The following is a 26643-nucleotide window of genomic DNA, read 5'->3' as shown; positions in this document are numbered from 1 at the left end:
GGAGGCTAAGGCAATTTTCCCATGCCTGGGACCAGGAGCACAGGAGAGTAATTCCCACTAACTCATTAACCTTCAGAGATAGAAACTGTAGATAACCTCTGAGCTCTGCTTCTATGTTATAGGCTATTGCAGGATAGGGCCACATTCCAATGTCCAACAGGATGTGACTAGCAATGACCCTGCGGGCTGACCACGGTCCTTAGAATGTAGTCTGTAAGATTTAGAATTTAGAACAAAGGGAAATTCCTGTGGTTTGAACCTTTAAAATGGACTTCCTACCCCTGAAACGGGGCAGTCGTGTGGAGACCACCTGCGTGTGGTGCTCTCGCGTCTGCCCTGGCCAGATATTTCAATACATCTTTGCCTGCTTTTTAATTAATCATCAGTCTCCGGTGGTCTTATTTTGAACCCAGGGTTCGACCCCATAACATCCCAATATACCCCATAAGTAGCAACCATTGATTTTTGCCAAAGAAACTACATCTGACTCTGAATCATTCTGGGGGACACACTTAGAAAAAAACGAGAAGCCTTTTATTCTTTTTAGGATATATTATTTATGTCTTAAAATCATTCTAAAACTTTCTTTAAAGTCATACCGTAAGAATGGAATGATCTTCCATCTCATGTTTGCTTAATTAATTGCTTCTTTTTCAAAAACTCAGGGACACTCAGATTTGTCCTAGAACTTTTGAAACAAGCCAATAGACGACAAAGGAGAGACCAATCAATGTGTCCCTGGAAGGGAAGCACTATAAGTGACTGAGCCTGGAAGGTGTTCTTTAACATAATGGGATCTGCTTATCCCTCAGGTAGAAGGGAGCTGTAACCTGCTCCACCTGACCTCTCAGTGCAAGCCAACTGGTGACACATTCTGACCACCAAATTGGGAGCAGGTCCCCTCGACAAAGCAGAGAGGACTGATCTCTTTTTGTGATGGAAGAGTAGAGACTAGTGGCAGCTTCTTCCCTCTGGGGCTTCTATTCTGTGTATCTAGCAAGGAGATTGGGCCAAATCTGGAATAATGATAATAAAGAAGTGGATGTTCACTTACAGGTGTTCACAGCAGGGCACAGCTCACAAGGAGTCCCCCAGGCTTTCCCCAGAGAACAGCAGCAGGAAGCTTTGGACACACCAACTCCAATTTCATTGCTGCAGGCAGTATCTCCATTGTCTCCTCGAGGCCGAACATCCAAATAGCAATTTCCAGAGCGGGTATCTATTTCCCATATACAAACAAAAAAGTGTCAGGCAGATTCTTTCTACACGGGGGCTGAAAATGTAAATCCATTTCAGAAACTGTCTCAGAAACTATTTAAAAACAAATTTATTTTTACGAAGAAACTAAATTGGGAATTTACCTACAGAAAAGGAATCCGAAAGTATAAACCAACTTGAGGAAATGTTTACATTTTCATATTATTATAATACTTTTTAAAAAATAATTGAGGATGGAATTTTCAATGCTGCTTTAAAAATAATAAACAGTATGCTTCTCTGAGAAGTTTTTAAGATCTTACCAACACAGCCAACTCGAGTCGGATTCAGCTCAAAATCAGGTGGACAATCACAGGTATAGCTGCCTGGAGTGTTGATACAGTTCCCACTGATACACGTTGTTGGATCCAGACATTCATTAACATCTAAGACCAAACAGCAAAAGACAGAATTGTCACAAGAGCCCATGTGGGGAAGACATTGCCATAAAATAGTAGCTCCCAAATCTAAGCCTCCCAACGAGAATTTTCTAAGAATTACTCATTATAATTACACCTAGAAATACAGTCTTCTACTTGTGAAATACAACCCCTTAGGAAGGAAGGAAATATGTCATAGTCTTTGGTCTTTTTTCCTCTGGAACACATTTAGCATTCAAATTTGTCATCAGGAGGAAATATGACTTGGGAACTCGGAAAAATATTCCAGTCAAGGTAACTGAAAGCAAAACATGACTGTGACCTCGGTCAACCAGAAATTCAGACACAGGTTTTAAAAAAACGTATGTAATATGTGTGACTTGTTATTTCATCAAATTAGAGCACAATGTCCCAGGGAACCCTCAGGAGCAGGCACTTCTGCTGCTTCCCCCGTTGGCTGTGCTTGCCCTGGTGCAGCCCAGTGTGAACACACACATGCACGAGCTCAGCGTGTTTCCTTCCACAAGGCTGCTCTTTAAGTCTCTCTCCTGTCACTGATGCTGGTTTGAGGATTTCCCTTTCAGTTTCTAGTCTAAAAATATGTATAAAATTCCAGATACTTAGGACATGGGTTTTGGCAAATTCCAGCTCTGTGTAATCCTTTAGTTTGTATTGAACACTCACAAAATACTCAAGATCAGATAAACAGGGATTCAGAGAGGAGAGGTTGAAGAATGAGGTTGATACCTTCTCCTGGGGACCTCCCCCTTAGACCTGGAACCTGTAGCAGAGAATGATTTTGCTCAAATCTCATGGGAACTTGGAGGGACAGGGCAGACTCACAGAAATGAGGTTGGATAGAATGATGCTGATGGCGATTTGGGGCACTGAGGAGAGGCTATGGCATGTGGAGAGGCAACTTCCTGTGTTATGCTAGAAGCCCAGCTCGGTGTCATAACTGTTTTTAGGAAAACCAAGAGAAGAATGTGAGCCTAGTGCAGAGCAAACTGGGGATAAACCGAGGGTGGAGATGCAGTTTACGGTCATAATCTGGAGAGCCACTGAGTCATGACTTGTGAGGGTTACTGGAAAAATCTCTTTCTTCTTATCATTGGACAAAGGGCAGACAAGGATGGAGAAGTGCAAATGTCTCTCAAAGTCTTTACTCAGTGCCAAAGCGAACAGAGTAACCGTCTATGGTCACGCCCATAGCTTTTCTCATGTTTTTCGTGTGTTCCCAGAGAGTCCTTTGCTTTATAGGAAGATGATCAACATATTACAAATGGGGGCTGAGTACCATATTCTCTGGTGACCACTGGCAGGCCAGGGCCCAGAAGGAATGAGTATTGCTTTGGAGAAGACAAGGAGACAATCCAATCCCATGGCCTTCGGAAGGAACTCTGAAACCGCACGAAGGAGAAAAGGAATGGCTGGGAAGCTTTATAGCCGGCGCACCCCTGGCACATTCTCTGTAGCTACAGCTTGATTCTGAATTTATAAACTCTGCTCCTTCAGCTGCCTTGAACTCTCTCCTATGGATCCTCATGTACAATAAGTTCCAGGTCTCAGAAAATGTGATCCCTCATGCTTCATCCCAGCTTTTTGTTTGTGACTCTGAATATCCTTATGGGATCCCAGCAGGGCCCCAACAGCCAAGTGCCCTGGCACCCCTGGAAGCAAACTCTGATGCCAATGGACACCTTACCTGTGCAGTTCCCGCCACTTCTGTCCAGTTCGTAGCCAATCTCACACTCACAACGGAACAGGCCAGGAAGATTGTGACAAGTTCCAAAAACACAGATGTTTGGAAGGGAGCACTCATCAATATCTTGGAAAGAGGTAAAAAAATAAAATAAAATTTAAATTTATTTTTTTACTACAGAAACTGCCTAATATAATTCATCAACTAAAGTTATTAGGAAAATCAGGACTATCAGACATAAATCTAGGCACTTCTATTGACTTTTAGATGACTTGCTATGAATAAGGAAGTCTTTTAGGTGAGAACTTACTTTTTCTCAGCCTCTATTACATGCCAAGTAGTGGGCTAAGCATTTTACATATATTATCTCATTTGTGGTGTTTCACACAGGCCCACATCACTTTTGTAAAGAGCCAAAAAGACCACATTAGCCTAAATTATTATTATTTTTAATCTATCTATTTACAGTTTTCGTTGTAGGTTAAATTTTTGAGAATTACAAAGGCTCTGTGGTAGCTTTGATAATCAGTTTTCTAACTCTCTGTGTCCTTATGTTGTGCGTTTGCTATTGTTGATGGAGATCTGAAAAGTGCAGAAGCTTCTTCTAGGCCTCTGTCCTGGCCTCACATTAACATTTTGCTTGTGTAACTGACACACGGGCACATTTTCAGCCATGAGACTGGTTTTAAATAGCCATGACCACTCTGCTAGGGATGATTTATACTAAGAACAAACAAACAAACAAAACCTCCCCTTGTAGCATTAAGAGAAGCAAAACTTTGAATGCAACTATTTATGTTACCAGAGGTGGCACAGTACCTGTTTTCCTTGGATGTTTGGAATAACAAAACTAAACAAGGCATTAGGCACATGACCAAGAGCATAATCTAGTTTCTTGACTCAGAGGAATTTTATATCAAACTTTGCATATTAATATAAACTGTATAAAGAATACCCAATGATTCCATAACACAGTATTTATAGAACTATATGAGAGAATTAGTATATATGTCATAGCTAAAGACTGATTTTGAGTTAATGTTCTATTAACAGGCAACAACTATTAGTTAAGAACATTAGTCAGGGTCTTGTTTAAATTTCTATTGTCAATCCGTTATCACTTGTTTATTTCTCTTGAAATCTTTTCAGTTCACTGTAGCGACTAATTCTTCTCAATGAGGGACAATGTGCTTAAATTTCACATGTATAGGCGAAGAGAAGAATCCTGCGTCTCCTAGTGGGGTCTACTGTTAGCCAACAGGGCTCTTCCTGTCTGACTGACACTTATGAGAAAGATAGAGCCTTGTGCTGAGACATAGCATGACTTATGGCATTATCCCAAAGGGTCTCCTCCAGGACAGATTTGCAAAAGACATTTAGAGACCATGTGAGACATATGTACCCAAGACATTATTCTACGTGGAAAAGACTTCTGCTCGCTGTTATTTTAAAGGTTCAATTTCCAGAAACCAAACCATAGTAGAGACTCAAAACTGTGTTTCTATATCTAAAGAGAATCCTTCAATAGGCTTTTACCAGGGGACCAGCACTTTGAGTTCTTTCCCTTGGCAATGGGGACAAAGAGATTGCATTGAGTTATACACACGTGGTGATCTCTTCTCACTTATGACCAACAAGTGTACTGTCGCAGACTATCTGGCCATGGTTTTGGATGTGCAGCTTATGGCCAGAGAAGACTTTCTCTGCACAAAGAAAAATGATCTGGCTGGAGACCTAATCCCTTCACAAACTGAGTTGATGAGGTTGAAGCCGAAACGCATTTCGGCTAAAAAATAAAATCAGGAATGTGTAAATAACCTAATCTCATCAGGCCTGAAAGGCCCCCAGTAGCCTCCCCAGCAGTTAGTTACCTTCGCAGGCTTTCCCGTCAGCACTGGGCACGAAGCCCATGTCGCACTCACAGCGGTATCCTCCTGGGGCATTTAGGCACTGGCCATTGCCACACAAGTTCAGATTCTCAGAGCACTCATCCAGATCTACAGCCAGGAAAAAACACAAGTTACTCTTTCTCCATTAGTTTTCCCACTCCTCAAGTCCGACAATTTTTATAATTGTCAGCTTCCTGAGTGTAGTGGTGTTTGGCCACACTTTGTCCTTGACACATTTAAGCTCACTTTTTGAATGCTGATATTGAATATTCAGTGAACATGGTGTTCAGATGCTAAATCATCACTAATGATGTAAAATGAGTAAGTTAAACAAATCATTCCAACCAAGGCTTTTTCCAGCAGAATCATCCACATGAAGACACATCCATGGCAGGAAATACCAGCATGGTTTGTGCCTATTTTTTAAATTTCAGATTCAGCTCAGAGGGGAATCAAAACAGCTAGAACAATGATAGAGGACACCAAAAAATCCCATCTGCTTAATCTTACTGAGTTTTGTTAACTATGGGCATCAAAAAAGGGAGGGGGAGAGAGACATATGTACTACTATTTGTAACACTTTAAACAATAAAAATAAAAAAATTAAATTAAAGCCCCAGCCAGTTTTGCTCAGTGGATAGAGCATAGGCCTGAGGACTGAAGGGTCCCGGGTTCAATTCTGGTCAAGGGCACATGCCTGGGTTTTAGGCTTGATCCCAAGTAGGAGGAGTGCAAGAGGCAGCTGATTAATGATTCTCTCTCATCATTGATGTTTCTAACTCTCCCTTCCTCTCTGAAATTAATTTAAAATATTTAAAAAATTTTTAAAATAATCATGTGCATTAAATATCAAACAACTAGAATCATACATGCCTAATACATGAAGCACTAAATATTTTCTAAAAAGTAATGATAGGTTTATGCTGACAAAACTTCACTGGGTTAGTATGATACAACTTTCAGAGTTACAAGTATGATACAACTTGCAAAGAGTTACAAAAACTCAGGTAGATCACTTACTGGGTCCTTGCCTCTTTTTTGTTTGAATGACTTCTTATGAGCAAAGTGCTCAGGATAAATTAACACTTCAAGTCATGTGAGCAGCTATGCTACATAATGGTCAATGAAAAATGGATCTCGATATCTTATTTAATACCAAAGCCCTGACATAAAAAGGATTACTGCTTTTATGTGTTCATGGAAGCATATGTATCATACAGGGTGGGCCAACATAAGTTTATAATTGTGAGTATTGGAAACAGTTTACTCTTGTACTATTATTTATTAATTAATTCTTATATTATTTATTATTATTAACCTACTTTTGCCCATCACTATATTCACACAATCACATTTCTAATAATCTATTTTGAAAAGAAATAGCAATTCCTGTTAATTTCATGACTATTAATTATAACTGAAGAAAAATGTCATTGATATAATGTAAAACTTGAAGTGAATGAATTCCTTACAAAGCAGTTGGGAAATTCTTGCTTATACCAATGTAGGGTGATAGTGATGATGAAGAAAAACATATAGTGCCAACATGATCCAGAACCTAGCTTCCTACAGCATGAAAAACAAGTCAACAGTGAGAAATGGGCACAAAAAATATAAAAACTAAAGTTTCAAAAGGAAGTGTGACTTATTTTAAATTAATGACATCACTAAATACAATGAGATATATAGAGAACTAATAACTATTTATATAATGAGCTTCTGAGGTTTTCCTAACTGACCTAGCTCCAGATTTCCATTCTACAGGATGTAGTTTCAAAGGACCCATCTTTTATGTTGAAGACACTCGTAACTGACACAGCCTTCAGAAAAGAACTGATGGTCTGAAAGACCTTGCTTCTCTGACTGCCATTTACACAGATGTTTCCATCACAAACCTACCTGTGCAAGTGAAGCCATCGCCTGTGTACCCCTCCTTACAGAGGCAGCGGTAGGACCCCATGGTATTCTTGCAGTCTGCATGTTGGCTGCACATGTGGGTTCCATTGGAGCATTCATCCAGATCTGAAAAAAGCAGAACATGCCATTATGAACAGAAAGTGTGTCGTTGAACATCAATAATGCACACATTAGATTTTTCTTTACAGAATTCATATAATCTCTGCAGTTCATGGGAAAACGTCCGTTATTTTCCAACGCACCGGTGCACTTAATGCCATCTCCGATCCATCCGGGGCTGCAGCTGCATTTGAAGCTTCCTGCTGTGTTGGTACATACGGCGTGTCTGTCACAATTGTGTGCTCCGATTTCACATTCATTGATGTCTGAAAAAAAATGCGGCAGCTTAAAAAAACGTTTAGCACAGATGCCTTTTTTGGCCCTTTAAGTTGTAGCGATAGCAACTTAGTAACGTCAGAAGTGTACTTACTTTCACACTTCCCACAGTAAAATATATATTGGTTTAACATCCACCTAAATATTCTACATAGGTTGAACAGCTTTAAACTTCAATTTATAAAAACAACATGATGTTACTTGTTATTATTGACTCTTAATTATTTTCCATTATCCTATGTAAGTGTCTAGTCCCTGCAAAACCAAAGGAAACATTTTCCAGTTGACTTTAAAAAGTGAGTTGCCTCATGTTCTATGGTATTAACACTCATGGTCAAGCATTTCTATATCCAATATTTTTATTAAGTCAATCATACAGGCAAAGGAATGCAATATGCTGACATATTGGAAATATTCTATATATTGAATATATTTTCTATATCCATATTCTACATAGTGAATATATTTTATTCTTAAATGTAAAACACTATTATTTAATTATGCATTGTTTTTATAACAGTTTTACTGTAGGTATGGCTAATTTAAGCATTTGCAGAGAATGTTCTTTAGGGCAGTGTGTGAACCTTCTTTTCTCTAGCTTCTTAGAGTCCTAGCACGTTGGAAACCCAAGTCTTCTTGCTTGGTTCATGTAAAACTCAAATCAATCCAATGGAGATGTCTCTGTAAAAGGAGTACCAGATTAGGGGCACATTACTAAGACTCCCAATTCTTGAAAGTTCTCTGTTCTTCAAATTTTCCTTTCCAAATTTAGCCAAGATAGATTCTCTAATATGAAAGTGTTACAATAAAGAATAGAAATGGTTTTTGTTTTCTGTGAAGTTTTAATTTAAAATAAGGTTTATACAGTTGGTCTTTGTCTCCATTTCTGACACAGAGCTCTTAAAACCTTGGAATTTCCTAAGTGATGAGAGTGAGGAATGACGCAACTGTAAGCAGGAGGGCTGGTTGGAAGGAGAACCATCCCTCTAATTAGAGACTTAGAACTTTCAGTCCCACTCCTCTGACTTAGGACAAGGGATGGGGAGAGGGGTTGGAGGGTGAATCAATCCAAGGCCATTGTAAAGAAGCCTTCATAAAATTCCAAAAGAACAGGATTCATGAACACATGGAGATTCAGCAAGAGCATGGAGTTCCACATCCCTTTCCCATGTTTTGTCCTATGCACCTCTTCTATCTGGTTGTTCCTGCATTACATCCTCTGTATAACAAACTGGTAATCTAGAGGATAAACTGATTTCTTGAGTTCTGTGAGCTTCTCTGGAAAACTAATCAAATCCAAGGAAGATGTGTGGGAACCTCTGATTTACAGCCAATCTGTCAGAAGCACAGGTAACAAACCTAGACTGGTAATGGGCAAACTTGAATTAGGACAGTCTTGTGGTACTGAGCCCTTAACTTGTGGACTCTGACACAATCTACCTGAAGCTAGTGTCCAAATTTCATTGAATTAAAATACATCTTGTTAATGATAAAAATTAAAATTGGTACCATAATCTTATTTCCTAAAATTAATCCATTAGATAAGGAAAGCCAGGCATCTAAACTAGTAATCAACTTTTTTTTTAATTTTTAATTTATTTTTTATTAACTAAGAACAAGAGTTCATAGGTATGGATGACTCTATAGAGAAACCAGTGCCTAACACAAAACTTGGGTTACAAGGGTAATTTTGGCCTATAAAATGTTGCAAGAATTTTCAGTGATCGGTTGAATAGTGGCATGAATAGGAAACTGGGCAAGAAACTTATATGTACCCTTTTGTTTACTTAAGAAGCCCAATTAAATGATTTGAAAGTGTTTGCAAACCCACTGTTTGCCAAATATTTCATCTGAAACTCTGACATGGTCCTAGGCTCTTTGGCTTCTTCAGAACTTCTAGAAGAAATGCAAAATAATAACATTTCCACACCAAGTTATTTTGCAGTGTCATTAATAATCATAAGGTAAAAACACACCTGAAAGAAAGTTCTTACAATTACAACATGTTTTATAGGTGACTTTAATGTAACCTTGGCAGCCACATGAACCTACTGAGTTATTAGCAGGTCAAGGGAGGCACATACCAGGCAGCTTTAGACGTGTGATTGGGAGCTTTAACCAACTGGATAATTGAGCCGGGCACATTCCAGGCCTGCTAAGTAGGCACTGTTATACCGGAATTCAGGAAAGTAAGCCTGATCTAAAGGGCCCCAACCAGAGCCACGGACCTATCTCTCTTCCTCAGATAATCACTCCCCTCAGAGTTAATGATGCACACCAGCAATTCTTGCAGAGTCCTCTTAATTTCCCTCTTTTATTTGTCACGATCTCTGAATCAGGTAGAAATAATGAGCTTCAATTGCCCAAGTCCTATAGCCCCAAAATGTTACAAAATCACAAGATTTTCAAAGTGAAAAGAACTTAGAATTCTACTTTCCTTATCCTCATTTTCCAAGAAGAAGATACCGAAGTCCCCAAAGGCATGGGGACTTCTAAGGGCCTCACAGCCATGGAGGGGCAGAGCCAGGGCCACCAGTAACTCCCTTTCCTTGTCCACTGCTTAATGCTCTTGCCCTTAGCTGCCTCATTGGGCTGACTTCTTTAGATACAAAGTCCTGCTTTATGGAGTTTTCAAAATCTTGGTGAGTTTAACAGACTCCTAGAAGATTTCACTAATCTTTCCTACTAAGTATAATTTTCAGACATTAGCCTAGCCTGACATTCTAGTAATTCTGTAATTCCTTCCTTTCCAGTTTTCTAATAACCAAAGGTACCTTTATTTTCATATGAACTATTTTTACCTTCCATATTTAGTGTTGCAATTAAAAAAGCAACAATTTTCTTTTAAAATGAGAACCGCCCTGCCTTTGCTCAGTGCTTGCACATCAAAGGTTGTTGGGTTCAATTCCCAGTCAAGGGAGCAGTACCTGGGTTGCAGGCTAGACCCTGGCCTAGTGGGGGTGTGTGCAGGAGGCACCCAATCAATGTGTGTGTCTCTCTTTCTCTCCCACTTCCTCTCTCCCTTCCACTCTCTAGGAAGCAATGGAAAGAATACGCTTACATGAGGCTTAACAACAACAGAAATTAAAAATAAAAGGAGATACTCCCTTCTCTCTAAATTATTAATAATATGCTAATATAAATTTCTAATTCAAGAAAATGTGTGCAATTTCACCACACATTTCCAAGGTGAAGAGAAATTATATTTGTAAGAAGCCAAGCGTCATGGGCTTTAAGATACAAGGAGAGAGTAACTCAGGAGCCAATATTCAATTCCCCATGTTGTGAATGTCTGTTATGTCATCATTTCAATGTCTTACACTCTCAGTATGTGACATGTAAATCAGAAAGACTTGGTCATAGAGTGTAAAGGCATCTCTACATAAAAAGTTGCTGCATGTGTGTATGTGCATACATGTGCCAACTATTATTCCTTAATCGGTTTCGTGGCAGACTTGGGCCTAAGACTGCACCCCGTTATAAAAACAAACAAAAGGGGAAACTGAGCCATAAAATAAACAAGCAAACAAAAACGCTGCATTCTAATTACAACACTCCAGTCTTCAGTAATGTGAAGGAAACACAGTACGCGTCTGCCAAGAACATCTCTTTCTGTACAAATGTTCTCTTTCCCCCACAAGTTTGCTCCAGACAGAAAATTCCTTTTTAAGATTAAGAATAAAGCATAAGCCAAGGAAAGCAAGGGAATTCAAATTTAGGGCTGACACTGCAGCCTCCGTAACCCCACCGGAGCTGCCTCACAGACTCAAAGGTCCTATGTGCAGGGCTCCCTGGAAGGGCAAGGGTGTGGCCTGAGCAGACCCCAGGCGCAGGCTTGGGTGTGTTCCACCGCCATTCGAACAAGGGCTGTGCTCTGAGCTGCTTGGCCGCCTCTGACAGTCAGACAGGGAGAGGCTGTGTCGCCCACACAAACACCTGCATTCCCACCCTCTGGGCATCAGTCACGTGCTGACACACTGTGGCATCTCCTGGATTAGGCATTGGGGAAGGGGATGTTTGAGTGAATGGAGAGGCCCAATGTGAAGGCTTCTTGGATTTCTTCATTTGAATCCAAATTTGGAGCCAAGACCATTTAACTGAACTCCCACCGAGTTTCCACAGGCTGACAGCCAGTGGAGGACAATTAGTGGTGATAAGAAGCTGGAAGTAAGTGGGTGCAAATTGTCACTGAATGCTGGTGGTTTTGAAGGATATGATTCTCTCTTATGGAGAGAACATTTCTGGCACCATTTCTCAGGTAGAGAGAAGCACATAGTTTGAGAAATGGCATTACCAAGAAATCTCGCTATTTTAACTCAAAACAACTGATGCTAATGGCATACCTTGTTAACTGATGGAGTGAGCCCAATAGGGTGGAAGGTTCTTGCAAATTCGCTTGTGAAAGCCAGGACCCACCAAGGATGGCACCCAGCAGCAACCTAGTTTTCCTCTTTCTGATTGGTTGTCTAACGGCAATTAGGCAAAATGAGCAGCAGAAGCTATGTGTGGGGCCACAGAAACTCTGTAACCCAGCAAGCTCCCTCAAGCCAGGGACAGAGAGCTGCGTTCTAGATTCAAACAAATGTGCTTTCTCCCACCATTAAATCGAACATTCCCCTCAACCCAGATTTGGACAACACTTACAGAGAAAAAAAGAAACTCTTAACATCTGTGTAGGCTGGGAATGTAAGTCAGTGGGTGGATTCTGAACACTGCTGAAGTGATTTGGGGGGGTGGGGGGGGAACATGTTTATTTGTTAAAATGGAAACAATCAGTAATGACAAGGGAGCTGAAATATTTAGACAAAGCTGTAATGGAACCCAGAGAACATTTTTCTAGTTCTCGTGACACCGAGTTCCTCCCTATGAAATAGTATACATATTTTTATAATTCCTTTACAGGCTCTTATTTTAAAAATATATATTATGTATATTATACATATTATGCTTATATAGAAATATATATAAGATATCAAAACATAGTTCCAGGCTGCTCTCCATTGTTATGTGTTGTGTGGCTTGCCTGTCCCATTAGGCGAGAACATATCTGTATTTATATTAGTTGCCTGGGACATTATAAACACTTGTGTTTAACACGGCTATCACCAAGGTAACCTTCTAGTATTCTAAGTTGGGAGTGACACTAATTTTAAACTAAAAGCAGGCTAAAAGAGCCCTAGTTACATGGGATTAAAAAATATTTTGGCTTGGATTTTTTAAAACTTGTTTTTAAGTATACCAGACGTGCTGCCAATTCCTGTTTGTGTAAGTCATTTTCAATCAGATGTGATACCCTTGGTTGTTAATAACAGTATTTACAGAGGCCCTCTCCCCCCCTTCCCTCTCCCCAATGCACTCCCTCCTTCCCTGCAGGGTGCTCGCCCAAGGGGAATGCTTATATGACTTCTTCAAGCTCATAAATCAGTAGAACCAGGAATAAAATCCAGAGTTCTTCTGCCTCCCAAGAAAAGAGCATAGGCCACAATGCTGTGATACCAAAAGGACCATGAGACTGGAGTCTTCTCCCTACAGTGCTATCTGGGTTTTACAAAATTAAAATTCATCTTAGGCTATAATTTGAAAGTAGGTGGATGTTGTCTCTTGGGAAGAGATAGAGTAATTTTCTTGGGCTTCCAATCTCTATTTCTGTTCACATAATTCACTGAAAGATTGCTGTTCCTAAAGTAAAACTGGTGTCATTTTACCTCATATGATGTACACAGGTTCTTCTCACCACAGTCTCAGTATCTGTGCAAACTCACTTAAAACCAAGCTTTTTAATATAAAAGGGAAAATTTTTCTTCCTTGAAACTGACTTCAAATGTGTGTCAGTAAAGAGTAGTACGTATAGGATTTTGCTAGACTAGAAGTTATGTCTTCAATTAAACGGCTTCTAGACACTGTCTCCGTCTCATTTTACAATAACAACAGGAGCTACTATTTATTGTCCGGCTACTGAACGTCAAGCACTGTGCCAAGGGCATTATATCTCATTTACCTGAAATAAAATTAACATCACATGAAAATGTAAGCTGTCTGAATGGTGAAAGGCCTAAAATAATTGGCCTCTGCACATGCCCCTCTGAGCCGGAATTTGGAGCATACAATTCTAGAAATTTCTTTTTCTTATAGCTGAAGAGCATCCCATTAGATTAACTTCTTCCTTCTTAAACATCACTGTTTCCTGGGGTGAAGTTCAGTGAGTTCAACAGAGCCAAACATTGGCATTAATCTCTATTGAGTAAAATGCAATATGAAACTGTCCTACCTTTGCCTTCATTACTGCCAGCCCCCTCCCCCCTTATCCCAAGTTCTGTATTTATACTGGAAGCTAAAAATAAAGCTTACACCATAGATGTAGTGAGCTAAGCATCGTTTGTATCCCAGAGACCACATGAGGAGTTGAGATTTTTAAACACTGTGCTATATGAAGAGTAATATAGTGAGGATGAAAGCATTCCAGCTTCATGCTTATTTTTATAATTTGGCTGGAATCTGCCATTTTTGAACCAATGGTAATATTATTGGTGTTATTTTGTATATCTATAACTTTGAAACTTGGTATTATTGCACAGCTTAAAATGATAATATATTTGGGGGTTTTCTTGGAAAATGCTGTTATAATTTAGAAAAAGATCTGTACACTGACTATGTTGCCAATGTGAAAATATTTTAATGTTCATTTTAAGTCACAGGGGCTTGCCAAACTGGCATTTGGAATTAAAGACTGTTATTTGTAAAGAAATTATGCAGTTACCTAATTCAAGCTCACCATGGTCTCTATTATGTTTTAAATGATGTTATATGCCATAATCTGTTATGTAAATAATTACTGAAAAATGTTGCTCATTATTCTACATACTTAACACACCATTGTCTCAAGTTTGAAAATAACAATTAAACACTTCAAAACAAAATCACTCAGAAAGAATTACCTCTTTAATTTGACATTTAATAGAATAATCTAGAAATACTGTGAAAAGATTTTCTTGGTTCCTGGGTTGATGCTCAACCACTGAGCAACCCTGGGTGGGTGTAGAAGGATTTCTCTTATTGGTATTATTGTGCTTTTAGTATTAGACAACCAAAACTACAAAATGGCTTAATTAGCACTCCGTAAGATTTGTTAAGTCCCAAGAAAGACTTATTTGGGCTAATGCCACTTAATACATCAAAAGCACTAATTTAAGGAACTAGAAGACTGATGAGAATTGATGAAATATTTGAATTATAGGATATGCTTCCTTAAAAAGTTATGACCTTAAATAAAGTGTTGGCCGTGGAGGTTATTGAGAAAGGCTTGCTTTAATACAATCACGTGCCATTTAATGATGGGTACTTTCTGAGAAATGCAGAGTCAGGCAATTTTGTCGTTGTGCAAACACTAGAGTGCACTTACACAAACCTAGATGGTGCAGTCTCCTACTGTAACTGGATGTGCTGTGCTGTTATATGACTGATTGTGCAGTAGGTCTGTTCACACGAGCATCTCCACAAAGACATTGAGCTATGACATTACCACAGCAACATTTCTAGGTAATGGAATTTTTCAGCTCCATTATCATCTTATGGGACCACTGTTGTAGATGTGGTCTGATGACCTAAACATTATACAATATGTGGTGCACACTGTAAAGGGATATGGATGTTTAGTAATTAGCACGTTAATTACTTTGATATAAAAATATTATTTTTAATCTCATAAAAATGTGATACTTATAGTGTTAGTTATAGTGATAATTTATCCAATATGCCCTGTTTCACAGATAAAGAAAAAACTCGCAGCTTAGATCCAATCTATAGTAAGACAAATTTCAAAGAAGTACAGAATAAGTTAATAAAAAATGTTATACAAAATGCTTTATAATGTAATTAAAATGTTAGTAGATCTAAAATGTATACTAATCTATAACTACGGTAGCAATCTCTTAACTACTTAATGTTTTATTGTCTGATTTAAAAAACATACCAGTACAGCCAGTTTTTCCTTTTTTGCCTGAATATCCCATGTCACAGTGGCAGATAAATGAGCCTTTCGTGTTTTCACAGGTTCCACTTAGACAGATATTTGGATTCAAGTCACATTCATTAACATCTGTAAAACATAGATATCATTAATGCATATCACCATTGTTTGATATCAATGGATACTTTTCCCATAATGCAACTGTGCTAAATAATTAGAAAGGGTGAAATACTTTCACTCAAAAAATGCATCATATCTGTGAAACTCAATTCACATATGCTTTCTACATTTCAGGCTAGCCATGCACACTGGCATTTTATCTGGGCCATAGGCAGGAGGTCAAGTAAGCAAAGAAACTGGTTGACTCTAGGCTAAGTATAGAGCCTGTTTCTGTGACAGTCTAGAAAACTGCTCAAAACAGAATATTATATTGCAAAATGAAACTTTTGATTCAGTTTGCATGATGCCAACAAGTTAGTTTCCATATTTTTAAAGAGAGGACAGATAAAATAGTAGTATTGGTGTCGGTAGTTATAAACTTCACTTTTTCCCAAAATTTAAAGTGATTTACTTTTTTATGACATTCACTTTCATTTCTGGGACTTCACAGATATTCAGTAAGGGTTTTCTGAAGCTATAAATGTGATACAATTTAAATATTTTCAATTTTAAATTCCTGCTTCTGGACAAGATGGAGTAACTGGCACAGAATTTACCTTCCCATTTGAAGCAACAAAAGGACAATATAGGCAACAAAAGACAGTGATCTCAAAGAAAGAAAACAAACTGGATGAGTTATATGAATCCCCAGATTACTATGTAAGGAGAGTCTTAAGACCCTGGCATAGAGAAGGGATGACAGATGGAACCAGGCAGTGTCCCTAGGTTAAGGAGGTGAAGTTGGAAGTCCTGAAAGCCCAAGTCACTAGAGTTCACAGGGCAGAGCAAGGGACAGATGGAAACTGCACAGCGAGAAAGCATCCAAATACCCACAAAGGGGCCCAGTCAATATTTAGATAAGTAATCATCAGTGGATTCATCCAAGGAAACTATTGAAAGCTGGGGGAAGTACCACCCACAGGAATTAGAGGAAACAATCATCAATGTTCATGGAAGGTCTGATTTCACAGAGGTTTGGAATATCCCAGAATTCACAGGGGTTTGGGTAGAGTGTCCATAAGGATCTTGCCACCATAATGGGGCAAAATTGGCCCAAAACTAATTTCTCTTAAAAGCATAAAAGCAAAATTTTGAAAGGTCCAATCCATTTCCAAATAACTGAGTTACATAATAAAATTCAAGAATATTTCTAGGAATCCAAAAATACCTAGTACCTAGTAAGTAAAATTTTATAATGTCTGGCATCCAATAAAAAATTACCAGGCATTCTATGAAGTGGGAAAATATGACCCATCATAAAGAGAAAAGTCAACTTACTGAAATGACTCAGAACTGACACAGATGACAGAATTAGTAGACTAGGACATTAAAAGGGTTATTATGACTGTATTCCACATGTTCAAAAGCTAGAGGAATGATTTGAAATTATCAAATAGAGACACAAAAGTATGAAATGCCAGTTTTGGAATATTGGCATTATACTCCTAACTATCCTTACTTTCCATCTAGGATCTATCAGCTACCCAAACTAATCTTTATGTAATTTAACAGTACTTGTGAATAATCAGAGAAATTGGAAAATTCTGTTTTCTTCACTTACCTACACAAGTCTTCATGTCTTCAGATGCCATGAATCCATCATAACACAAGCACCGGTACTCTCCAGGTATGTTGGTACACTGACCACCATCACAGATGTTGGGGTTATCTTCACACTCATCAATATCTGCAGAGAATAAAACCAACAATGACCTGTTGTTGATATTGGTTCTATTAATTCAGTGACCCAAGTTGAATGGACTCAGCCTACTTGCATTAGAGAATTAGTTTTCAAATCCAAATGAAGCTTTCCATAGAACATGCTTACAGAAGAGAAGCATTTCCAAGATTCCAACATACTGTTCAAGGTCGAGGTCCACACCCACTTAAAAGTCCATCATGTAATTAGCAATTTTACCTCTGATATGAATTTATCATTCAAAAATGATTATGAATCCTATTTGTTATGAAATTTAAATGCCTACTCTATCATCTTCTCTTTTATTGATATTTTTAAAGTGAAAACTAGTTAATAAACATATCTGCTCAGATGTAATTTTAGTAAAAATGTTCCAACATTTAATTTTTATAGCAAAATATATATTTAGAGCTTTTCAGGGAGATTTTTTTAGGTCAGATAAAATACTTTTGGTCTCTACACTTAAGTTCCCTTCTTAACCCAAGCCAAAATCAGTACCTATATTACCCACTTCATTTTTCACCTCTAGATGCTCACATGGCCCTTCTAGCCCAGGATGATAGAGCAAGAAGTGTAAATAAGTCTGGCATTTCTCACATCCAAATCACTTGGAGAGCTTATGAAAACAGATTACTGTGCTCCACCCAGGAGTTTCCGATTCAGTTAGGTCTGAGGTGGGGCCTAAGATGTTTTATTTCTAACACATGCTCAGGTGAGGCTGCTGCTGCTGGTCCAGGCAACACACCCTGAAGAGCACTGAAGTAAGTTGAGTTCAGATTCTTCAAAATTCTGATCAATGGAGACACTATTTTAAACTCCACTTGTTGAGTATGTGCCAGATACTACACTAAGTGCTGAATATACTCTTCCACATAGGCAATCTGACCCCATCTTATAGATGAGAAATCTTATGCTAAGGATCTTTATCAAGTAAACACAGCTAGAATATGTAACAAAACAAAGATCTGGACTCAGGACTATTAACCCCACAGCCCAGGCACCAAACTCCTCTATAAAGAAACCTGTTACTTCCCAGGAGGCTAAAGCCTACTTACCAGTACATGACCTCTGGTCGGGCATCAGTGCAAATCCCGGCTGACAGCTACATTCATAGCTACCTTCAGAGTTTGTACAGAAGGTCTCACAACCACCATTCATTATGCTGCATTCGTCAATGTCTAAAAATAAAAATAAAAATAATATTACCTTTTTCTGTGTTTATGATCATAGCATGTGTTTATAATTTCTAGGCATGTGACAAGGAAAACAAACAAACAAACAAAAAACCTTCCTAGGGAAACTGAAAGTCATCACATTGCTTGATTCTCTCAAAAAATATGAACTGCACACCTACTGTGTGCTAGAGATGTGAATCTAATGGTGAATGTGACAGACACAAGACCTCAAAATGCTGAAGTGCAGCTGGAGAATTAGATGAACAATTAATTAGACAATACACAGTGTGCCACATGCAACATAGGACAAATGCTAGGGGCTATGAGAACATATATGACAATGACCACATGGGTGAAATTCTCTGGGTCACAGATTCAGTTATAAACTTGAAATTTGGTTTGACTGGCTGAAGTTCTAAACCTTTCAAGAACTTGAGTTAGAGTTCTGAGTTGTCCTGGGCCATACTTCAGGAGAATTTTTGGGCTGATTTATGACTTTGGGTAGAAACCATGTGAGACTTGGCAGTTCCACATGATGTACACCCCAAACCAGGCAAAAACTGGCAGTTTCCACAAAGTTTCACTTTGACTTTGGGCAAAATAAAGCCACAGGGTTTTCTGAGCCACTCTTTCCAGCACGACTAACACTACAGAGGGCCAGCCACAAAGCAAAAGGCTTGTCCCACAAAACCCCCTCATTAAGGAGTGCTAGACTTGGCCTCCTGCTGGGTAAGATATCATAGTCTTCTTTCGAATAATTATTGTTTGAAACCTCTCAACTGATCTACACCACCTAAGGGCAGAGATTACACCCTATGGGTTTTGTTTGTTTGTTTGTTTTTGGTCTTTTTCACAGCACTCACTATACATCATTATTTCAGGGGGTTAGTAATCACGTGCTGATTTACCTGGTTATGCATATGTGTAAACAGAGCATGTGCTACCATTCACCATTAAAGCAGCATGGGTCAAACTATACTTGTTAGAACTAAAACATTCCATAGCTCTCTCTTAGCTGCTCTTTAAACACACAAGGAGGTGCTATCTGAAGATTGTAAGCCACAAGGAAAAGACTTTTACTTAGAGGGAAACAAGAAAGATTAAGTAAAGGTCACTAGTGATGGGAGCAGAACTCTGAGAATATGGCTTGCGTGCTTTAGAAAGAGACTAATAAAATCAAATACAAAAAACGTTGTACTGTATAGAACTTACCCACACAAAACAGCCTGTCGGGAGTTGAATGATAACCAGGGTTGCAGGCACACTGATATTTCCCTATGAGGTTCACACACCGGCCATTGGGACAGAGGTTTGCGCTCAGTTCACACTCGTTGACGTCTGTGCAGAAAACAGGAAGAGCAAACATCCAGCCATCAGCTTCGGACTCTGACAGAGACGCGGGTTGAATGACTGACCACGAGTAAGTGGTCTGAAGTCTTCCTCCTTACCAATACATGCTGAGATGTTGGGGGACAGCTGATGACCAGGAGGACATTCACAGCGGTAACTTCCCTCGGTATTCAGGCAAGCGCCTCCCCGGCACAGGAGGGGATCTCGCAGACACTCGTCAATATCTGCAAAATGGAAACGACCCGTGTTGAAGATGTTGGTGGTATCCTGCCCAGATCCTCACGCCCAGGCCAGTGTACTCATCACCCCATTTCTGGGTGTCCTGGCCGCTAACAGATTCCTTCTTGAAGAACTGCTGTGCATTTCACTCAGAAATCTCTGGGAGGTGAGATATGGCCTATCCCTCCCTTGCTGGCGGCCACCCATGGCCAATAGTTGATTGAACTGATGTGGAAACAGAAAATCTTGGCCACCTTGTCTCAAGGTAGGACAATTCTCCGATGCTATTCACACTCCCGAGCCACCTGTGGAAAACTGGTCAGGCTGCCGTCTGCCTGTCTTCTCCTTCCCTCACCCGCCTCCCTCACTTCAGGCTCTTCCTCAGAGCACTCCTTCAAAATAATCTCCATCTCAGGCTTGTTTCCAGGGCCCCTGACTTAACGCATCCAGCTTCATTAATCTCCTTTTCTAGGAATATTGGGCAGAGACACTGTAATGTGATCTTGAATATAACTTATGTTTGAATTGTTCTCTCTTCCCTGGTGTCTATTCTAGGCTTTACACTCACTTGTCTGGGACCCATAACTGGTGTCTGAGGCCACCCACCACCCCGCAGCATGAATTCCCTCAGCTCTCCCACGTCAGCCTTCCGCTGCCACAGACTGATTCCGGGCTCACTGGTCAGGAGAGCAGAGCTCAGTGGGACAGGAAGAAGAGGGGCCATGGGCCAGGAGTCCTCAAAGCTGCTTGGAATCTGTTCTTTCCTATGCTGATCAAAGGGGCACACACTTACCCATGCAGTTCTTCATCATCATGAATCCACTTTCATAGCCTTCATCGCACTTGCATTCAAAGTCCCCTGGGGTGTTCACACACTGGCCACGGCCACAGAGGTCGGGAGATATGCGGCACTCATCAATGTCTGCACAAAAGCAGCAAGTGGCACAAGTGAGTATCGGGATAGCCTTGATTCTTGTGGAATAGAGGTGAAGAATCTAAAGGTTGTCCCTCCAAGGTGAGCCCCCTCACTGACCTGTGCAGTTCCGTTCTTCAGAGTCAAGAGCAAAGCCGCTGTCGCACCTGCACTTAAAACTGCCAATGGTGTTTCTGCACTTGCCGTGGGTGCAGAGGCTGGGGATCATCTTGCATTCGTTGATATCTTCAAGAAAAATAACATGTGTGAGAAGTTGTGAGTAACCAATAGGTCTCAATCCCACCGTGTTAAACCCAGGAGGTTGGAGGGTCTTGGCAATATTGATTTTAAAGACTGTGTGATGATCCATGAGAAATATGACTGTACATATTTCTATGTCTTTTCAACTTCTGTTTTAGAAAGCATTATCAGAGAAGTAAGGAGTGTATTTATTTGGACTTTTGGAATCCAGTCCGATACACACTGAACATTTAACTATTTGCTGAATGAATGGTCCAAACCACTAGTGTTTATACTTAAAGCATATAGAAGATTATTAGCATATATTGCCCCTCAACAACCAAGTGAGTATGTAGAGCAAAGAGTTTCATCCTTTTTCATCTCCTGGCACATGTAAAGTAATTATACTAAAAATTTATGGTAAACAAACAAAAAAATATATTACATTCTTGGCTGATCTGACAAAAAAAAAAAAAAGGGGGTATAATTTTGATTCATTCACACAAGATGGCTATTATTGTGCTGGCTGTTGTCATTTTTTAACTTGACAATCTCAGGAAAAAGAGGCTAGTGCCCCTGAATAAGTAGTCAGATAATGCGAATTTTAAGAATACTTGAGGCACACTGGTTGAACATTGCTGGTGTAGAGAAATAAGATATTCATTTATGCTTTTTTATATGAATTTCATATAAAGTACAAGAATTTCAAAGAAGACATCATTTCTAATTTAAATTATTTGGAAATAATGCATACTGTTTAAAATATTTTATCAATATTATATAGCCTTAGAATTTCATTAGTATAAATAAAATAGTTTTTTTGTATATTAAGGGATGAGTTCTGTAACGTGTAATCTGAGTTTACCCTTTTAGGAGCCTTTCCAAAGTAAGACCTGAAGCTCAACAAATACGAGTTAATTTTTACGTAGTGTCATGAGAGACAGAATGGGCAGATTAAATCTCAAGAACATTACGTCCTTCTGTGGCAATGGATTCCCACAGCCTTTGGAAGCAAATCACTCGAGTTCCTTTAAATTTACTAAAGAGACAGTTAACAGGGCCATCTAGAAACCGTCTCTCTAGACACAACAATTTTAAACCCCAGAGCTTCTTGGACAAAATGCTCAGTAGGAAAAAAAAAAAAAAGTCTACACATTTTTCTATAAATATAGTTAACTGATATTTATATACTCATTTCCCATCTGATTCAATTATGAAGTACAATAACTAGGACCAGACACAATGGGCAACCAACACAAAACTCTATACTGGGAACATAAGCTGAGCCTCCCTGAATAGTCAGAATTCTGAGTAACCAATTATGATTTTTCCATATGCTAAAGTAAACAAGCTCTGTCTCATGGTGTGCAAAAACTTAAATCAAATTGGAATTAGATTAAATCTGCGACTTCTTGGGGTTTTTTTTGCACGAATTTTAGATTATAGCATAATAAACTGAAATAATGTTTGAAATATCCTGTCCCTGGAGTGTGTCTGCCACAGGAATGAGTTTCGCTACATTTGGACAAAGAGGACCTGCTGCTGGGTTTCTCATGCCATTCGCCCTCCATTATCTGTACTCGGGTGGACTGCAGAGACATGGATGCTCAAATCAGCAGATAAGAGGTCTTCTCATGTGGCTTTAGCAGATGGCATACAATTTTCCCATTTCCTTTCATTCATGTTTGGCTAGGGTAGCATTAAAATCGACTTTAACACTTAATAATGGCTGGATGGGTGAGGCAAGCAACCTCAGGAAATCCTGAGATATAGAAAAAAAACAAAACCCATTACAGAGTGAATGCTTGGTTACAGATCATTCAGGAAGCAAAGAATGTATGCTGAGACGATGGAGGTACACAGTGACGGTACTCATAATCCTATTGGTAGAAATCTGGGCTCATGCGAATGCATCCTGTTGGTCTAAAAGAAAGGGCAACCAAGCACTGAAACCATTGTACCTTTGAAGAAAGGTTTTCCGTTTGTAATGTCTTTTGTGGCAAATCCGGGTCCTCTGGGGCAGAGCTCCTCATACTCAGGCGTGTTTTTCATGGGACACTCCTCACATTCCACCGTACCCCAGGCCGCCCCCACAGAGCAGCAGCAGGCGTCCATGCGGTGGCGGCCAGCAATGGGCAGAGTGCACTCCTCATCATCGTATCTCAGGAAGCAGGTTTCCATGCGGATATCTGCCAGAGAGCAGAGGGAGCATGAGAGAGGGAGCTACTCTGTGTTCACTTTTTCTGATAATTCTATGAAAGGAGCAGTATTCTAAGAAATCCTGCAATGTGCTTGGGGGAGATGTTTTCACAGACATGCTGGGTACCAATGCATATCGGCCATGAGGTCTTGCCATCTCTTCTCAGGCTAATATCAAACTACCATCTCTATCTTTGGAGAACAAATGATCTGGCCCCAGCCCCTTTTCCTATGATCCACTTCATTGTGGAGAGATGGAATGGTAAACTCCAAAATGAGGAAGAAGAGCAAAGAAAAGCCATTCACTCCTCTTCTCAAGTATTCCTTCGCTTCAACATGTGTTCGTGTACACATTCTTCTGGATACATGTGGGGTATATCTAGCTCCAACCCCAAATTCATGAGATTATGAGGAAGAATTGAAAGAATAGCAGATCAGAGGTCAGAAGACGTAGAATTTGGTCCTATTCTGTAACCAAGAAGTTTGCTTGTCTGAGACAAATGAGATTATGCATCTGAAGACTATAAAGTGTGATTAAAACATAAGGCATGATAGTCACTTTCTTTCCTGATATCCACAAAAGTTGCCTGCAAGCACCTGTCCTCCTGGCCAATAGGAGGACAGGCCTAACAGGTATGAGTTATAGTTTTTTAATTGAAAGTATTCTCCCCACCATTCACGTCACATGTTAGAGCTCATGATGTATGGAGGTGAATTTAAGAGCTCTGGAATAATAACTGTGGTGATAATGATTGAAGAAATAGTTACACGCAATTCACTTCACTAACACGTTCTCTACTCTTTTGATAAAGAATAAAAAAAAAAGCTTTGGTAGGGAAGGCTCTTTTTCCAGAAAACAACCATGGATCCTAACGAAAATTCTGAATTTGGGATGCATGTATCTGTACTTGGAACCAAATATTCAGCTCTATCTTATTAACTAAAGCATTAATAATCTTCAAGAAATGGTCACTAGAAAGGTAATAAGTTCTGTGTTTACCCAGGCAGATCCTTCCAGTGGAATCCAAACTCATCCCATTGGGACACTGGCACTTAAATGACCCCATGGAGTTCACACATTCGCCATTTTTGCATACTCCTGGGAACACCTCACATTCGTTGATATCTATGAAGAAAAGAAAGCATGAAGTTAATATATCTGTAACATCATTCTACTTAATTCCATTCGCGAAGTCATAATTACTCTCATAACAGAAATGGCCATTTGAACCTGATAAGATCACAAAATTAGTTTGCTTCCAAATAGTTGAGGTAGAATTTCTGGGCTGTCTGAATAGCAACAAAGAGAGCTCACCTGCTGCTAAAGATATGAGTTTCTCCACTGGTCTCAGGAGAAATTTCTGAATTGAAGAGACAGGGAGCTGGTGTGAGGTCTAAGAGACAGCTCTGGATACTGTGACTATCTCAAGTAAGGCTCCCAGGAACCAGATAATTAGCTTTGTGAGACCAGATGTTTGGAAGCAAGTAGAGAAACAGAAACGTGGTCTTTCAAACTGGCAAAGAATAAAGAGCTTAAAAGTGGGCATGGAAAAAAAATCCTACTGAGGAATATGAAGGGCTGGTAAAAAGATTCCCTTTTGAGAGTGCTGAGAAGTCCTCAGGAGTGTATTACTGGTTCTACCTTAGCAATGGTCTCACTGTTCTGTCAAAACTTTGGTGGTCCCAGTTTGAGTTGGGGAGAGTGAAAAGATGCTCGTGTTCACCCTTTTATCACTCACTGACTCTCTCTCAAATGTGCCTTTCTGTACCAGTTTGCTTAATGCAAAGCAGTATGTGCTCTGCACTTAATTTGGAAAAATATTCACCATCAAATCAATCCAAAGAAAGGCACTTACTTGCCAATGTCAAAAACATGGAGCATTGGTTAAGAAATTCACACATAGTGTCTCTATTTAGAAGAAATATTTCTCCAACTAGGGATGCTGAAAAAAATGTTTCAGATCTTTCCTTGTAAGAGAGATAAGTGGGAAGAAAAAATTTGACCTTTTTGGGTATTTTTTTTTGTTCTGGCCACTTGTATACATAAAAGTGCTGCTGAGTTCAGATAAGTTATTAACAGTGGGTCTGGACGAAAGAAAGGCCAAAGAATTCAGTCATTATTTGGAAAGCGAGACCTTGGGTGGAGGTTATAGTGTTCCTCTTTATTTTAGCAGGGAAGAAATTGCATTTCATCCCGCAGATGGGACTAATTGTTTTTTTAAAAATTGTTTAGCTGCTGTGTCATGTCAGGTGGTGTTAGTCACCCTGACCTATGTCTACCTGGGACCCCAGGAGAAAGAACCATAGCAAAATAGATATTAACCCATGTATCTTTTCAAAACTAATGCAGCTAAGTGTTTCTTTCTAAATCATCTGTGATAAAACAAACAAACAACAAAAAATAGGACAAACTAAGAAAAAGGCAAATTTTACAGCCCCATTAAAAACCTCCTCTTTTATCTTCTCGATATACAGCATTTTGAAAGGGCAGTCAATTCAAACCATGGTCAGCCTACATTCTCAGCTATCCTGTACTCTGCTCTTGAAACTGGCAAGATTATATATATGCTTGTGAAATTAACATCTGTTATGCACTACAGTTCTCATTGTTTTATTTCCCTACAGCATATTTCTCATTGTGAAGTTACATGACATCTTTATCCAGTCCAAGTTAACACAAGCATTCTTCAAGCACACAGAAATTTATGGTTTATAAATAATCATAAATACCTTCACATTGTGTTCCTTTTATCCTTGAATAGCCTTTACCACATATGGGATCTGTAAAAAAACCACAAACAAACAAAAACAAAAAACAAATTTGAGATAACAATATCCAGACTTTGTAGTTATGACCTAATACAATGGTCAGCAAACTGCAGCTTGCGAGCCACATGCAGCTCTCTGGCCCCTTGAGTGTGGCTCTTCCACAAAATACCACGTGCGGGCGTGCACATACAGTGTGATTGAAACTTCGTGGCCCATGCACAGAAGTCGGTTTTTGGCCTGGGCGAGTCTATTTTCAAGAAGTGGTTCTAATGTCGAGCCACACTCCAGGGGCCAAAGAGCCACATGTGACTTTGAGCTGTGGTTTGCAATCACTGACCTAGTATGAGAAACACGAAATAAAGCTCAGTTCCTGAGAGATATCCAAAAAGACCCCAATGTGCCCTAAAGATCATGTTACATTGAGGACCAAGAAG

General features: G+C 39.4%; 1 protein-coding gene across 2 annotated transcripts in view; it reads right to left on the bottom strand.

The window, feature by feature from the left end:
• The window catches only part of FBN1 (fibrillin 1), a 232076-nt gene that overhangs the window by 54587 nt on the left and 150846 nt on the right, over positions 1–26643 (bottom strand). For both annotated transcript variants that reach the window (XM_045582776.1, XM_036442846.2), the window contains exons 23-38: positions 26171–26221; positions 24441–24566; positions 23203–23430; positions 21122–21247; positions 20882–21010; positions 19968–20093; positions 19732–19857; positions 18400–18522; positions 17207–17332; positions 15490–15615; positions 7388–7510; positions 7128–7250; positions 5211–5336; positions 3343–3465; positions 1521–1643; positions 1055–1219 (exon numbers count right to left, since the gene is read on the bottom strand). In XM_045582776.1, the coding sequence (XP_045438732.1) occupies positions 1055–1219; positions 1521–1643; positions 3343–3465; positions 5211–5336; positions 7128–7250; positions 7388–7510; positions 15490–15615; positions 17207–17332; positions 18400–18522; positions 19732–19857; positions 19968–20093; positions 20882–21010; positions 21122–21247; positions 23203–23430; positions 24441–24566; positions 26171–26221 (2070 nt within the window). The remainder of the gene's footprint in view (positions 1–1054; positions 1220–1520; positions 1644–3342; positions 3466–5210; positions 5337–7127; positions 7251–7387; positions 7511–15489; positions 15616–17206; positions 17333–18399; positions 18523–19731; positions 19858–19967; positions 20094–20881; positions 21011–21121; positions 21248–23202; positions 23431–24440; positions 24567–26170; positions 26222–26643) is intronic.

The sequence above is a fragment of the Pipistrellus kuhlii genome, unplaced genomic scaffold (genome assembly GCF_014108245.1).
Source record: "Pipistrellus kuhlii isolate mPipKuh1 unplaced genomic scaffold, mPipKuh1.p scaffold_m20_p_1, whole genome shotgun sequence".
Lineage (NCBI taxonomy): Eukaryota > Metazoa > Chordata > Mammalia > Chiroptera > Vespertilionidae > Pipistrellus > Pipistrellus kuhlii.
Note: the sequence above shows the minus strand (reverse complement) of the source record. Positions and strands in the feature narration are given on the sequence as shown.